This window comes from Aquila chrysaetos, chromosome 1 (genome assembly GCF_900496995.4).
Source record: "Aquila chrysaetos chrysaetos chromosome 1, bAquChr1.4, whole genome shotgun sequence".
Taxonomy (NCBI): domain Eukaryota; kingdom Metazoa; phylum Chordata; class Aves; order Accipitriformes; family Accipitridae; genus Aquila; species Aquila chrysaetos.
This window is the reverse complement of record NC_044004.1, coordinates 20,717,746-20,734,363: the sequence shown is the minus strand read 5'-3', so window position 1 is coordinate 20,734,363 and position 16,618 is coordinate 20,717,746. Positions and strand designations below refer to the sequence as shown.

Below are 16,618 nucleotides of genomic sequence, written 5' to 3'. Positions count from 1 at the left end.
GCACTGAAAACAGCTTGCAAGGGAAGTGTGCAATAAGGATAGTAACTACAGATCATTCCAAGCTCAAGACCCAAATGATATTTTTATTAGAAACATATGGAGCTTATAAATTACTAGTCCAACTTCAAAAGAGGAACTGTTGTCTACTATTTCAATGCATGACATTTTGCCTACAGGTTGACTACAATTCCTGTTGGCATGGACTGACATACTTCAACTCATGACAAATAAAACCATGGGTACCAAAAATGAATGACCTTGTACAAGATCCTTGTCTGGCTTCTTCAGATCTGCTAAACCCCTGCCACAAAGTAGAAGGCAAATGCCACAGAATTTGTTCTGAAAGTCCTGCTATGTCAAGAATCTTTTCAGGAACACATTACTCCTTCTGTCACAGAAATCCTTGAAAGATTATGATTGCTCTTCTAGAGAAGCATTCCTCCTTGTCACTTCCAAATATAGCAGTTTACCTCCAGGCACTTCCCCTGCCCCTTCCTTTCCTTTTATAACTAAAACTTTCTCAAGAGGTGGCACTGGAAGATGGAAATGCATTAACACCATGCTTAGTACCTCATGTATTGTCTGGCTTCACATGGAGACAGGATGAGAAACAAACAATTGCATAACATTAATGGATAAAGGACAGAATTCCCCAAGAACTGGTAAACACAACAAGGACACAGACAAAAGGAAGCCAAGAAATATAATATATTTGTATTTAAAAACACCAACCGAACACCACTAACCCCCACCCCCCCAAACCCTCAAGAAAGCTCTCTATCAAGGGATGTTGAAGAAATGAAATTATAGTGGATTAGAAAAAGTTGTGGGTGTTTTTTTTTAAATAGAAAGCTAATTATAGGAAAACAAAAAGCAAAAGGTAGAACTTAACAGTCATTTTCCTTTCACAAAACCCAACAGTGCAGTTCCCAAGACTGGTGTTGTGATCAGTTTTATTCAACATCCTCGCCAGTGTGCTGGTAAAGTCAAGTCTTCAAACTTCTGCATGATCCTAAGTTTTTCAAGTAGTTAAATGCTGTTACAATTGCAAGGATTTTATGTCCAGAAGGACATAAAAATGAACATAGGGGGCAAAAAAAGTGGCAATGAGATTCAATATAGATAAAAGTGAGGTTTCTAAAGAAAAATTCTGTAAATGATGCTCAAACTACTAAACTTGGAACTGGTAGTTACATCTCAGGAACCTGGAGTCACCACTGACAGTTTTCTGGAAACACCAGCTCAATGTGCAGTGGCAGCCACAGGTGGCAACACAATACTGGACATCATCAGAAAAAAATATTGAGAACAATGTACCAGGTAGTATTTTGCCAGTGTAAAACCGTTGTTCACCTAATTCTGGAATACTGTGTGCAGTTCTGGTCTCCCTGTCTAAGACAGACATGGTGAAAAAAGAGAAGGTACAGAAGGGGCAATTAAAATCACCAAGGAGCTGCTGACCTTATGAGAAGAAATTGAAAAGATTGTGACTCTCCAATTTGGAGAGAAGAAATTAAGATGTTTATGGGTAAGGTGAAAGCAGAACTGTTGCTCGCTAAATCACAGAAACTATTAGATCTTTCAAAACAAATACAGCAAAAGTCTACTACACAGAGGTCAGGAAACCTCTTGAACTTTCTGCCACAGTATACTGCAAAAAAAGAGCATCTGCACATTTACAAGGAATCAAACTGATAGACTACACATCCACAAAACGATACTAGAAGATAGAGTCAGGGATTCAGCCTTTAACAACCTGTAATACAAGAAGTGTGGATGCTGGCAGAATACAACTGCACTGGACTGCATAAATCGACCAGGTCTGCCTGCTTCCTGTAAGCACCATCTCCTACAGCTGCTGTTAGACATAGATACTGACTATGCTCTGATCCAGTAAGGCAGTATTTATATTCTTTCTGTATTCTCCAGAACACATGGACATCCTTCAAGAGAGATCTGGCTGGTACTTCAGCAACTGAATTTCAAGGTTTTTGTATGTTCATGCTGACCTGCTGACTTTTTACAGCCTCTCTGCTTTAAGCCTCTAAGGTCTCTATATTGCGCTATTTCCACTCACCCAAGAGAGAACTGTCACCCTAAAGTAAAGTTTGGGGTTTTTTTGTGTTTTTTGTTTTTTTCTTTTTTTTTTACAGTGACCAGGGTCTGTCTAGACTCCTACTATAGGAACTGTATTCAACAGTAAATGCTTAAGAGCAGGCAGGTGAAAGATGCTACACATGCCTGTTGCTCTGGTCTTGGTCTTCTGGCCCAAAGGAAAAAACAGATAAAATGGGATTTCTCTCCTGCCACTGGTAAAAAGAGTTTATCTTCCATAGTGATTTCACTTACCAAAGAGTGATAACAGCTTGATGTGCAAGTTAACAGATTTTATTGAACGAGTAGAAACACCAGGTACCTACTCCGCTAAAAGAATTCAGAATAGTGGGTTCTCCCTTTATCTAAGCCCTACCCATGTGGAAAGTTCAGAGCTCTTATCAGATTGGGCTCCATGAGTGCTGCAGAAACTGAAGGATGGAAGGATGTCCTGGTAGTCCCACACGCAATTCCAGGATGTTGAACTAAGGTAGCTCTCAGAGAAGGAGGATTTGCTTCTTCATCCAGCCCTTCCCATAAAGTACTTTGAGAAAGATCAAATAACAAGTCTGATCCCAAGTTACTGCAATTCCTGTTTCATAGCTTTCTATTCTTCTTGACGAAGGTCCATTCTCCTTTACAAGAAAGTATATTGATAGATATATATCTCTGCCATGTGCTGTGAGGACAACCAATAGATCTGGTCCCTTCTGAGACACAAGTCATGAATACGCTTCCTGAAATATGAACAAAGCTTCTCATACTCTCTTTCCGTTGTCTCAAGTCAGGATAGAAGTCAACTGAGCCTTTACCAATCCTTCTTGTCACTTCCCTTAAGGGAAATCTTTACAAAGTTAGCTTCTTCCTTTCCTACCTCTACCTTTCTTACCCAAGAAGCTACAGCTGCTCTCCTAAGGAAGTCCCGAGTCTTTACTGAGTGTGGCCATCTTCCTGGAGCACAGCATTACCTCTCAACACCCTCTGCTATTTGAGCTGCCATGGATGTTTAAATAAAATTGCAATACTTAGGTAGGCCTGAACTTGGTCACAGTCTTGTTACTCTGATGGGAATTACCATGCTGAAAGTCTGCTAAAAGCATGCTAACATACATATGAGACTAAAACCACAATTTGTTAGCATATTGTATAAGCTGTCAGAACAGTTGTACGTTGTGGTATTTTTTTTACAGCTCTCCCTAGCGGTTCATTCCTGTTACAGTAACTTGCTAGGGATATTTTTCTCCACCTGCTGGAGAAACAAATACTTGAGGACTGAGACAGCTACATTCTTTACAGACAAATCCAATTTCTGCAGCTTCACAAATTACTGTGGTCAACTGCCATAGCTGTCTATGTTTATGCTCTTAGCCAAGAGCAAGACAGTGCAGTTCTCCTAAGTTCATCATGATATAAGACTATCATGAACTATATAATTTCCTATTTGCTGTAATCTAGAAATGGACATGCAAGTAAGTGGTGCAACTCCACTGGCATATGTCAACATGTTACGCCACAGTATCATGATTGCATGCACAAGTTCCTAGTGCGTTTCCATTTCTTCCATTGGAGAAAATAGAATTCATTGTCTAGACAGACATGGAAGAAGGTTATGAGGAAAGAAAAACAGATCTGGAAAGGGACGGACAAAGTTTGTTGCTTTCCATCCTCTGTCCTTTCAAAACAAAATATTAGACTTGCATTCAAAACCAACTGCAAAACTGGCATTCATACATATTTTGGGAATATTTGGGAAAACTTTGCAACCACGCTTCTCATCTATTGAAATAGTTTTAAACAACTCACTTGAAATTGGATTATTCTCTCCTGGGAAAGGCACAAATACATTCTCTCAGTGTCTTTAAGGTAAAATGCACATTTATGGAGCTGCGATACTGGATCATCTGCATCCAATAACGCTGTTTGTTTATCTACTTTTCGAATTATCTGTGAATGAAAGTTGTACATATATATATTTAGGACAATTTCTGTACTTCATTACATTGGAATTACATATGTACTGTTAGTAAAGGAAGTGAAAGGTCATTTTTTAATTTCCATGCCTCCTGTTTTAATATCAACATTAGATTCATAGTTCTCAATGCTTTTGAAACAAGTACACAACATCGACGTGGCACTCAGTACTACAGCTTCAATGTGCTGCATGCATATATATTTTCTAATTTTTGCTACAAGAGTGGGGAAAAAATTTGAAGCTTCAGCAAAATCTACTTTTGTTCCATTTCCTGGTACAGAAGAGCTTTAGGTCAAGTATTAATAAACTTCTATAGAAGCTTCCACCAATGACAGCATCAACAGCAGTCTGTAGCAGACTGGTTGCTGAACAAGAACAGTTGAAAATAAGGATTTACTTTAAATGTAAATGAGATGTCCTTAGGTACAGTTTTGCAAACACAATAATCAGTGTATCTTAATAATAGTTGGACATTAAATACTACTTAAAGACAACTGCAAAGAACAATTGTTCCTTACATCTGGCAATTCAGTGAAAAAATATCTGCTGACTTAATTCAGAGCTGTTATACTCATTTATTTTTAAAAATTAAAAAAGTTATTCCCTTACAGACAGTGGAAATCTGTAGCTTGGAATTTTAACTCAACTTCTAGAAAAAAGTTTAATACTTCATTTTATGCAACATCAGCAGAAGCAGCAGCCAAAGTGCTTGAAGATTTCTAAGCCGACAATCAGAAAGCCAACCATGTCCTCTGGGATTTCTAATGATAATAAATGGCATTATTAGCAATATAAGTTTCAAGGTTAACTTGTTTCTTCAAAGTTCTTTGCATTAACCTATAAAATGTCTGCAAGTTACCTTTTAATCGCATCACCTTCAATCAATCTTGTAAGGCAGCATGACCAATGTTCCCAATAGCAAGCAAAACAGGGACCTTTAGCCTAATTTGTTTTAATCTATTTCTACCTACAAAATAAGGTTTCTGGAATCATAAATGATGGCATCTCCTTTTGGCAATAAGAAAATATTAACATGAAGCCCACAAATAAAGTGAGAGCCTCTTACTGAACTTCATGTGCACTGAACCAGATCAGTAGTAACCAGGTCTGGATTTTTCTGTCAAATAATGTGATTTAAAAAAAAAAAAAAAAAACACCAAACAAAAAAACACCACAAAACTATTTAAATGATCATTTTATACCATTTACTCTGAGCAGGCTATCTTCTTTTTTAGCCAAGTTTGATATTAGGAGAGAATTTCTCATTACAGTCCTAGTAAAATAAGTCTGGGAAGAGGAACAAAAGCCCGCCTGCAGGGAAGGTTGGTTTTACACTGGTGCATTCTAAAAATTGTTTCTAGTTAAAAGCAGAATTAATAAAGCCTTTTATGAAATTCATAATGGGCTGACAAACAATAATTTCACAGAAGATCTCATATGAAGCACTGTTTATTATCAGTCACATAAAATCTCACTTAGGCTGGCATTAAGTGCATTAAAACAGGAGAAAAAAATTCTATAATTATACTTAAATTTATTTATAAAAACTATTACTGTGTATCCAGCAATAAAATAATTTTTTTTGGTTCACAAACCTTAACTGGTTATAATCAATTTTGTATCTGTGACAAAGACAGGGGCTGACGTTGTCTCTTTCTAAAAAAAAGTTATTCCAAAGGCATTTCCAATGTTCCGTATTTAAAACAGACTGTATTAGCAGCAAATGACCAAAATGCTTGTGCAAGCTGATATGGGTATAATTATGTATCCTTAAAGGTACACAGAAGTGCGTTTAGATTCAAATCAGTAGAGTATTTTTAAAGCTGTGCTGAGCTCAACAAATGGAATAGTCCTATTGGCTGCAAACACTTTACTCATCTATTCTATATCAATATTTAAAGTATTTTGCTACACTGGGACCTACGTTACTGGTTTTAGACATTTTCTTAAGGACAGCTTGCAGTTTAACCTACTTTAGCAGGTTTGAATTCTGAAAAATTCTCTATGCTTATTTTACAAGCTGTTCTTTGCTTACAGGATTAATCTGCAGATATAAAAATATGCTTTTATTAAAATGAATACCATTTTCCATATAAAACATGTATTACCGAAGGGAAACATACAAAGCCAAAAATTGTAACCAATGCAAACTCAACTATGCAATTACACTAAGTAGTCATCTACAAATTAATTACAGCATTGGAGAAATTAAACTGTACCAGTCTTGGGAGTGCCATGCCAGTAACTGAGCATACAAGTTTGACAGTCTGCCCATAATGAATGTAGCCATCTCTCACTGTGAATTCTTCTCCTTCCGATTCATCATCATCCACTGCATGAAACAGGAATTTTCACATTATTTGTTTTAACTACCGTTTTCCTCAATAGGAGGAACATTTTAACATCACACTATTACATCAAATATACAGTCAGTAAGAAAAAAATATCTGCATATGGGCAACTAATACGGAGGAAAAAATGCAGGACAGTTTTTGTTGGGATGGAGGGAGGGAGGGAGGTGAAAAAATATATTGCTTCATTTTTACTTACAGAGGTGAATGTAAAATGCTCCCCACTGTTGTGAACTGGCATGGAAATTACCACCTTCTACGTGCAAATATCTGGTGCTAACTGTTTGGGATCGAAGTCTATTAAATAGTGCCACTTTTGTCCCTGACGCAATACATACTGCAAGGAACACACACAGACTTGAGATTATAAAATTACTTCATTACATAGAAAAGTAACAAGAAGTCACAAATACAGTAAAATAAACTCATGAATACTGGAAATCAAGAAATAATTCTCAACTATTGGTTAACTTAGAAAATATTTACATTTGTGACAGACCAAAAATAATCACAAAATTACAACTGGGATAACATACATAGTGGCTGTTCTCCAAAGGCATGCTTGTTCATAGAATTTTGCCACTTAGCCAAATGGGCCAGTGCTTGCCAGCTGAAAACTCCTTCTGCTCATAGTTCTCCAACAATTGATTATTTGAGCAGAAGCTTTAGCTTGCCCTTGTGAGGTACGTAGACAACCTTTAGTGATCATTTGAAGTATACAGAAAAATTATTCTTATGAATCACAATCAGTTGAAAGGAAGACAGACATAACTATGTAAAACTGTAACCATGCAACTTGAAATTAGCTCAGATCTGAACTTACTTATCATTCAAGAGGGACAAATGCTAAGTCTGCTCCCCTAAAAAAAAATCAGCAGCTAGCATTTTGACATCAAAACGGGCATGTTTCTCCTACTTAGTTCATATTTACTATCAAAGAATTCTTAGTTCGTATTCATTGTCCATCACAACTATCTGTCTGAATACAAAGTCAACAGCGCATACTCTGAGCCCACGGGCGTGAACTGCACAGCAACAGATTGCCTTTAGTCATGTGGCAAGCTAGCGGCCCCGAGATCCACATTCCATAGGTGAATGGGTTCCAGCCCAACACAGATGGAAGAGCCTTTTAAAGCACTAGTGAAGAGAGAGAGAAAAACAAACAAAAAAAAAGGGTATCTCTTGAGGTGCTCCAGTGGTGTGCAGGCAAAAACTTCGGAGGAAAAGCAAAAATGCTCCCAATTATACATTAGCACCAGAGATATCTTTAGTTAAAAAACACGGTAAGTAAATAAATCTGGGTGAAATATCACCATACAGATTTCTTAACGAATTACTTAAAAGGAACCATGCAAAACATATTAAAAATAAAAACAATATGAAAATGGCATGAAACAGTAAGAAGGTGGCTGTGATGTGACGAAGTGCAGTTTGGGTGACATGATGCTACTCATTTACCACAATCTGAAAGCTATCTCTTTGATACTGATCAAAACCTCCTAAGCACCAGATCATGGCAGGTTAAGAGATCCAACAGCTTAGAAAGCTGAGGTAGAGCGTTCTTTATGCATTTGTCTACAAGGATTCACTCCTCAGAATAAAGTTTTTTTGGTGGACCTTTTATATTTACTAAATAATTAACTGTGACTGCATAAAACTCAACAGCGTAACCTATCTATATCGGAATACTTTAAAATACACTGATGTGTACAGTTCTGAAATACATTAGAAAGAAAAAATTGAAAATTTCATTGTATTTACTTTGTAGTCAGACCTCAGAATACATAAGAAAAAATTAGTAGGAAACAAAATTAATTGCTACATAAAGAAAAGAACTGTAAAATACTTACAGTCTGCATTTTTCAGTGACTGTTTCTTTTTAGAAGGTTTAGAGATGACTTTGATCCGTTTACTGAGGAACACACCGATGTCGTCACTATTGCCATAGAACATTTTTACTGATAACATGAAGTGCTTTCTCTTGTCTGAGTCTGATATGTACAATGTTTTGGCAGTGCAATAATTCTGTAAGTGAAAACATACTGTTGTTTCTTCTTTCAAGTCAACCCAGTTCAAGAAACTATGTATATTTAATTATGAACAAAATAGGAAAATTGATGCAATAGTTTCTAAAACATATCAGAAACTGCTTTTTCCATCTCTTCCGTATGGATATCTTTTATGACTACTGTTTAGCTTTGTGAAGTTTAGCACCCAACTTCAGTACTTTAGCACCTTTCTAAAGACCCTTACCAGGACTGGAAAACGGATGATTAGAGACTACACTTGTGTCAAAGCCATCTCCGAGTGGTTAAAAGCACTACTAAACATTACATTTGAGTAGAGCTACACGGGCAGTACACTGGGCACACATAAGAGGCTGCCTGTGCAGAAAATGTGTTGAGCCAAACTTTTCTTGAAAGGATGGGAGATGGTTGGGTTTTGAAACACTAAAAAGTTCCTTTTACAAAGTGTTTATGCTAGGTGACAACAGGAGCTTAAAAAAAAAACCAACTCAAAAATAACTTTTATTATTCTTTTGCTATTCAGCAACATATGAAGCATTTCTAAGTAGACTGTGCTGGAAATACTAGGTAGCTATAAATTACTGCTTAATAAAATAACCAGCTAAAATGAGGACTCACATGCTGCCAGTTCTATTCTTGTAGCAATTTATGTTGCTGTAAAAAAATAAATCTACTAAATTTATTAAGATGCTATTTCAATTATATTTTTATGCAAAGGGACTTAAAGACCACTTCAAGCAGCAGATGTTGTTCAGGTACTTCCTTGATGAGATTATCCATTTATGCAAGCCAGGGACAGGGACATGGAGTTTGGGCCAGAAACCTTGCTTCAGTTAACCACTGATACCTACCAAATAACCTAGCAGTTTGACTCAGAATCAACAACCTGGAAATGAAAGGTTAGTACCCTGCTATGATCCCATGATCCAAATCCACCTACTCAATTGTCCTACATATTTTTGAGGGATTTTTTTTAAACCACTTATGTAATATCTACTATAGTGTAACAAAAATTATAAAAAATAAGCAAGGGTATTCCTTGAAATATGCACCATGTAGCTATAACATCCTTTGCACTAATCTGAGTGGTTTATTACAATTCTTCTACCTTTCCTTCCAAGTTCAGCTGCTGCATTTCTTGGTCGCTGTTTCCTATTCCAATGAAGGCGCAAGGTTGTGACTCTTGCTCAGTGCAACCATCCCGTTCCATTTGCTCTTTTTTTTTCTTCCATCCACTGCCCATAAGATACACACACGGAGGAGGACAAAAGAACCTGAAAATGAAAAATGCATTATGAGATTACACACAGCTTTCAAGAAAATTCTTGAGACAAACTGTTGTGTACCCAAAGCTTTCTCAGCCCACTCATACTTTGCATTCGAGTTTATACATGCACACCCTTCATTTGCCTTGAAGATTTTCTAAAATGCAAATCAAAAAAAGAGAAAAAGCAAGGAAAATTAGCATTAGATGCACTGTCACTGAGTATCTTTCCAGTTCAATATATGGTAACAGTCTGCATCTCTACAAAATGAAACACTTTCTACCCTTACAGAAAAGAGATTCTTAAAGAAAGTAAAAAGGCCTTGAAAGCGATGACAGTGTTTTGCTTTTGTAGGTATGTCGTGGTTTAAGCCCAGCGACCCAACTATGCACCATGCAGCTGCTCACTCACTCACCCCCTTGCAGTGGGATGGGGAGGACAATCAGAGAAGAAAAAGTAAGACTCGTGGGTTGAGATAAGAATGATTTAATAACAGAAGTAAAATGCAATACTAACAACAATAATAAAACTCAACAACAACGACGAAAAGGAATATAATAAAATAAATAAATAAATAAAACCCACGAAAAGACAAGTGATACACAATGCAATTGCTCACCACCCGCTGACCGATGCCCAAGCAGCGATCCGCCCCTCCTGGCCAACTCCCCCCAGTTTATATACTGAGCATGATGTTCCATGGTATGGAACATCCCTTTTGCTAGTTCAGGTCAGCTGTCCTGGCCATGGTCCCTCCCAGCTTCTTGTACACCTTGCCTGCTGGCAGAGCATGGGAAACTGAAAAAATCCTTGACCTAGGCTAAGTGCTACTTAGCAACAACTAAAACATCAGTGTGTTATCAACATTATTCTCACACTAAATCCAATACACACTGTACCAGCTACTAAGATGAAAATTAACTCTATCCCAGCCACAACCAGGAAAAGGTGCTTAACATGATACAGTGATTAATACACACAGAACAGTTCCACAAACTAATTTAATGGACAACTGCTAACTACAATTTCTGAACATTTAGTGTTTCATCATTAGCAAGGAGGGAGTCTATTCCTTCCAAGCATAAATCTCTTTTCAGTTTTTAAATGGAATAGATGATTTTACATCTTCATCAGTAACTGTAAAAGATATGATCTAGTCTTTAGCAGCACTGAGTGAAATCAGTCTAGATGCTACTTACAGCAACATGCTCAAAATTAAATGCAGCGTTATAATACAACGTATTGGTCTTGAAATCTCCACAAATTGTTAAAACGCAAATCCTAATCACTTTTGGTTTTAGTTTAGCCAACAGCTGCAGTGTTTTTTATCATCATTAGTTAAGACCAAAGTTCATAAAGCAGAATGAGTACATCCAGTTGCGAGGTAGCCGAGGAAGCATGAAGGGAGAGGATAACTGAAAGTTTTTAATTATTCTATTTATTTCAAATTGAAGAGTAGTGCTTAACTTGGCACTTCTGAAATCCAAAGACGACTCCTACCTTATATAGGTAGGTAGGATTTTTTTTTTTTTTTTTTTTTTTTAAATTTGCCTTGGGAAACTGAATTAATGGATTATTTCTATTAAATACCATATAAAGCTCGATTAGTGGAAGTCAGCTTTAGCATGAAAATGAAGTCTAACACACTTCTTTATCTCACCTATTCAGCAAAATTACCTTTATTTAACAAATATATAATGCTTTTCTAAGTAACAGAATTCTTAATAGATTAAACCAAAGTCCTGCGTTAATAATCACATAATAATAGAATGTAAATATTAAGAATCCATATAAATAAATGCAAAGATTTGTAATCATTTTAGTTAATGCACATAACTAATCTATAGCTTTTGTTAGAGAAACAAAGAACCAAATTTTAAGTTTTACTGCAGTTCAAAATGTCTCAGTGGTTATGATAATGGGCAAAAATTACCCCCTGCAGGCAAAAAAATAAAAACTTTCTATTTTGCCAATAAATCCACAGTGAAATTTTTTCACTTAATTTCACAGTTTTTAAAACACAACAAAACTCCCGATATACCAATATGCATACAACTTAAATATCTATGAACATCTTTCAAAAGTATTGTGCTCTGGTTTGAAAATAGACCACCTACAGAAGAGAATTTGTAGAAAGTAGCTCGCTATGTGACATCAAAAGGTCTGCATGTTTGAGAAGCCCACTAATTTGTGAAACTGCTCCTACAGATTGTTTTTTAAACTTCATAATTCTAAACAAATAGAAATAAATGTCATATTTCCTCTATTATGATAATCCATTTCAGCAAAGACTTATCATAACAATTATTTGCTTCTTTTATTGCCTTCACACTGTTCTGAAGCATAGAAATTTTGATAAATATGGAATTATGAATTAACAAAAAGTCACTTTAGAAGCAAACTATTCAGAGTTTAACAACTACCATGTTTTCATGTGCTTATTGCATCAGTTTCAACCACTTGTATTTTATTCTTTGGGTTAATTATGGGTCATATGAAGGCTCTGGATTTTTTTTTCCCCAATTGAAAATGCAGAACACAGAGAACCAAGGCAACAGGTAGAAATCTGCCAATTTGCAAAGCAGATGTTTCCTGATTGAACCATCAACTTATGAAACTACACAATAAACTACCTCAAAAATAAAATTTAACACTTTTGCAGTAGCGGCACAAGAGAATACTTCCACTAGCACAGCCATGTTATAGTTATCTGACATTAGAATGGGTTACTGTGACTTTATTGCTGTAAGAATAGAAGTTCTGAAATTTGAAAATCACCATGAATAGAAAAAGTAAGCAGTAATAAATGTTATCAAACAGCATATCCCTTTTTTGCTTGCTATTATACTTTTTGCTTCTTATCTTCTGCTATCTGACCTCTGTTCCAGCTTTCTTCATGAAGATGCTGAATGATGCAGGAGGGGTATATTTAAGAACACCATGAGTTTCTGTTACCTGCCTATTAAATCCTCCCCTTCCTATTACAAATTTTTGATCTCAAAACCAGGAATGCATTTCCTACTTTTCAATTGCATTTATTTCAAATAGCACAGATGTCATAACCTAATTTTCTTCAAATGTTTCTCTACCATAAAGGAAAAATTATCTTTAGAGGACTTATGTTTGTGAGGGAGACAGCGCAATGACAATGGTCAAGATCATAAAATTAATATTAAAGTACAAGGTGTGTATTTACTTTCTACATTCCCAATCTAATTTATATGCCCTGTATCACCCCACATCTAGATGTAAATACCATAATTGTTGCTAAAAATCTATTCTGAGGCTCATCTACTGGTTGCTGCAACTTTCGGCATGTTTTAGGAAAACAGAAAACCAAAACAAAGCAAGAAACAACAGCTTTAGCATTACACTGAGAAAATTTCTACTGTAGAACACATTTAAAAAAATATATAGATTACACAGATGTGTATATGTGGGTGGGAAGGAAGCAAGAGGATAAGAGAGACACACATTTTTATTAGACTGGCAAGGGGTCAAGCGAGGGCAATGATCATGTCCAAGTACTTTGCCATCCCAGATAGGGGAAATATGACAGTGGTCCTCTCTGAAAAATACTTTTCGAATGTGGGTTATGAACTAACTCCAAGATTAGGAAATGCAATTCTGGGGGGGAGAAACTTCAAGTAACAGATGCATTTATTCAAGAGTTGATTTTCTGGAAACAAACTCAGATTACCAGAAAAAGCACAACACATATTTAGTCAGCTTCTGAACCTCAAATGACAATACAAGATCCTTTCAGTGTTAATGGATGTATCCCACTAATTTTCTTCTCCACAATTATAAGCTATTTCCAATAAAGAAATTATACACAAACTAAAAATTAATATAAACCTTTATTAACAGAGCAATGCTTTGCAAAAAATAAACCAAACCCCTGATATTCCAAGTAGGTACAGCACCATAAAGCAAACATCATGCATTTACCTTCCTTCCTCATGTACTGTTTTGTATTCATCTTAATGGTTAGAACACAAGAAAAAAAAATCCCAAACTTTTTTCATACCCCTTTTTCATTCCAACTTTATTCTAAACCACGTCCTTTGAATAACTATGACCACTAGATGGCAATGAAGACCTATAAGAAACAAGTTTTAACCCATTGATGAAGAGAAAACAAGCCACAATTACAGCGCTCTTTTAAAATTAGAACACAGAAAAAAACCTTGGAAAACTATGACTTACTGAACAAAGAAAGAAACTTTTGAAGCCGAGACGATTTTAAGTTTGGTTAAAACTACCAAACAAGAAAGAAGAGTCTGGACATTCACAATTTGAATGGGTTTTCTTATGTGTTAGCCTCTTACTCACCCAGTACAGTTCAGACACAGACTAGTACAGTCTCCAGGCTTTTTACTTCATGTTTACAATCCCAGGAACTCATGTATAGAAGAGATTAACTATAAATTTTCTATCCAATATAGTGTGAGTAAACCATGAGTATCCTCATATTTATAATTTTCACAGAAGATTAAAGAAAGTGTCTTAGATATGTATAAAATGACTGCTGGAAACAGGTTCTCTCATTAATAAAACATTTCAGATGTAAATAGGAATGTAAATGTTTATGTGAGAGGCTGGCTTTCAGATAACTATAAAGAGGAAATAAGAAAAAGAAAATCACCTCCCCAAAATAAGTAAAGTAATTTAGGTAAAGTAATTTCCACTATTACTAATGGGAAATAAGGTAGGACAATGTTTGGTGGAACAAATGAAAATACTCTTCCTTCAACCTTTGGTTTACAGAGCCTACCTCTATTTTTCTTTAACCACAAAACTAAAGTAAGACTGAGTAGGAGGTAAAAATTCTTCTGAAGTATTAATCTGACCTATAGTGAAAAGAAAATTATGTCAGAGGGAAAGGCAGCTGTGTCTGGTTCTTCTGAGCTTGTTCAGAATTTTCAGTACAAGTAGTAATGGTGGAAAATCATGTAGGATGTAATTTCCTCACTGGATTTATAACATATTCTCTTAATACCTTTTCTCTATGCCATGAGCAGACTGGCAATTCCTTGCTGAATGAGCAGCAAAACAACACACGACATTCTTCCGTGAGGTAAACACCTAACAACTTGATCTAAAGAACACATGAGATCTGTTAGGGATCAACTCTGTGAGCTCTTTCATTACTAGAAGTATAACTACCAGAAATGCCTTTCCTGGACAAAACCTATTCCACACTTGTTAGAGCTGCATGATGAGATGCAGATTCAGTGCTTCCTACTTGCTGATATAAAGCACAATGACTGAACCAGGGTAACATTTCGGGATACCAGGTCTCTGCAAATACTTCTTGTATTTAACATACCTCAACACCATTTTGTTGTGGATTCCTAGTTTCTCAGAAGAGGCTCTCTGTGATGCTCCTCATATGCATCTTCCAAGAATTTGTGATCAGTGTAATTAAAATGATGGGCAGTTTTAAATGAAGCTAACATTGGGACTGATATCAACCAGGAAAGGTCAGAGGATCAATCTCCAAAACGTAAAGGATGTCCCCATAGTGCCTTCTTACACTATAATTTCATGGGCCACTCAAACAAGTAAAGACCATAGTATTACCAACCTCATGTTAGACTCCAGGCTCAGTAACTCAGTATGGCAAACAGATGCAAGCTGTTACTCATCTGTTCTGACAGATCTCTTCCATCAGACCAGCTGGAAACTGAACATTTTTCCATGGCAAGAAAACCAAGCTGAGATTTGCCTAAGGATGCGCTCCCCTTTATTCCAAATGACTTGAAGGGAAGAACAAGATAATTTCTAGTGGCTTCTGAGTCTTGACTGCAACAACAGAAAAGTGGAATAGGTTGAGTCTTTGGCACCACCTGGAATATGTGCCGAAGGAGACATATCACCGAAGGAGAGAACAATATTCCTTCAGTCAATTCAGGGCAATCAACACAGAGAAAATATGGTACTTCAAGTAGACAGGCTACCCTAACTGAACTTGCCAGGAAGCAAGGAGTAGAAAGTAAAATAAAATCAGCTCATGTCATTGCTACTTAGTTCTGATGCACTCAATAGTCTTTTCAAACCACACGCTTCTGGGCACAAAGGTTTGCCTTTTCAAACCACCCAAGTCTTCCCTGTTTTCATATTACAGAAGTCTTTGCCTTCAGGAGGATTTAGAAGTGTCTACCAGCTAGTTTTCTTTATGTTCAGGGTGACATTAACAGTGAAGTTTTTCCTTTGTACCTGTTGGTCAATTCAGAGTTGGTCAAGGCAGGAGGTGTGTTTGTCAATTACCCGCATTGTTCTGAGCATGAAACTACTTAGCAGTCGTCTTTCCTTCTTAGGAGTTGAAAGAACTAACAACATCCACTAAAGAATTCAGTACAACAACAAACAAATGAAAAATCATTAGGTGCCAGAGTGCTTAGGATGAAGTATTGAAGCCATGGGGTAAGCCCTGGAAAAGGCTATGCTCTCAATAACAAGAGCATTTACTAGAGGGCAGGCATGCTCAGTTTGGTGAAGGGAAGTATTCGAGCACAAATTACAAGAGCTCCTTCACTAACAGCCATAAAACAAGACACAGCTAGACCATTCTTGGGCTAATCAGTAGTGATAATGTTTAAACTCAGAACAGCATGTAATTCACAAATACCAATCCGGCTCACAGTCTTTGATGAACTATGTCTTGGAATCCAAAACACTTCAGCACTTTAAACTGTTGAATGTTCACACTGTTCAGACTCTGAAGAGAAAAGTCTCAGTGAATGGTAAATACAGAAAAAACCCAAGAAGCACAGGCCAAACAGCCACACTCATCAGGACTATACATTACCTCAGCCTCTACCAGCTGAATGCCTTTGAAAGATGACAGCCATCTAACAGGAAACATTAGGCAAAAAGTCTTAAATTCAACTAAAGTCCATCACT

General features: G+C 36.5%; 1 protein-coding gene across 4 annotated transcripts in view; it reads right to left on the bottom strand.

The window, feature by feature from the left end:
• RBPJ (recombination signal binding protein for immunoglobulin kappa J region) overlaps window positions 1–16,618 on the bottom strand; it is a 66,510-nt gene that overhangs the window by 9,551 nt on the left and 40,341 nt on the right. For 3 of the 4 annotated variants that reach the window (XM_030006124.2, XM_030006035.2, XM_030006174.2), the window contains exons 4-8: window positions 9,553–9,718; window positions 8,268–8,442; window positions 6,617–6,754; window positions 6,286–6,398; window positions 3,898–4,038 (exon numbers count right to left, since the gene is read on the bottom strand). In XM_030006124.2, coding sequence (XP_029861984.1) covers window positions 3,898–4,038; window positions 6,286–6,398; window positions 6,617–6,754; window positions 8,268–8,442; window positions 9,553–9,718 — 733 coding nt within the window. The remainder of the gene's footprint in view (window positions 1–3,897; window positions 4,039–6,285; window positions 6,399–6,616; window positions 6,755–8,267; window positions 8,443–9,552; window positions 9,719–16,618) is intronic. The other variant, XM_041125017.1, reaches the window with a different exon arrangement.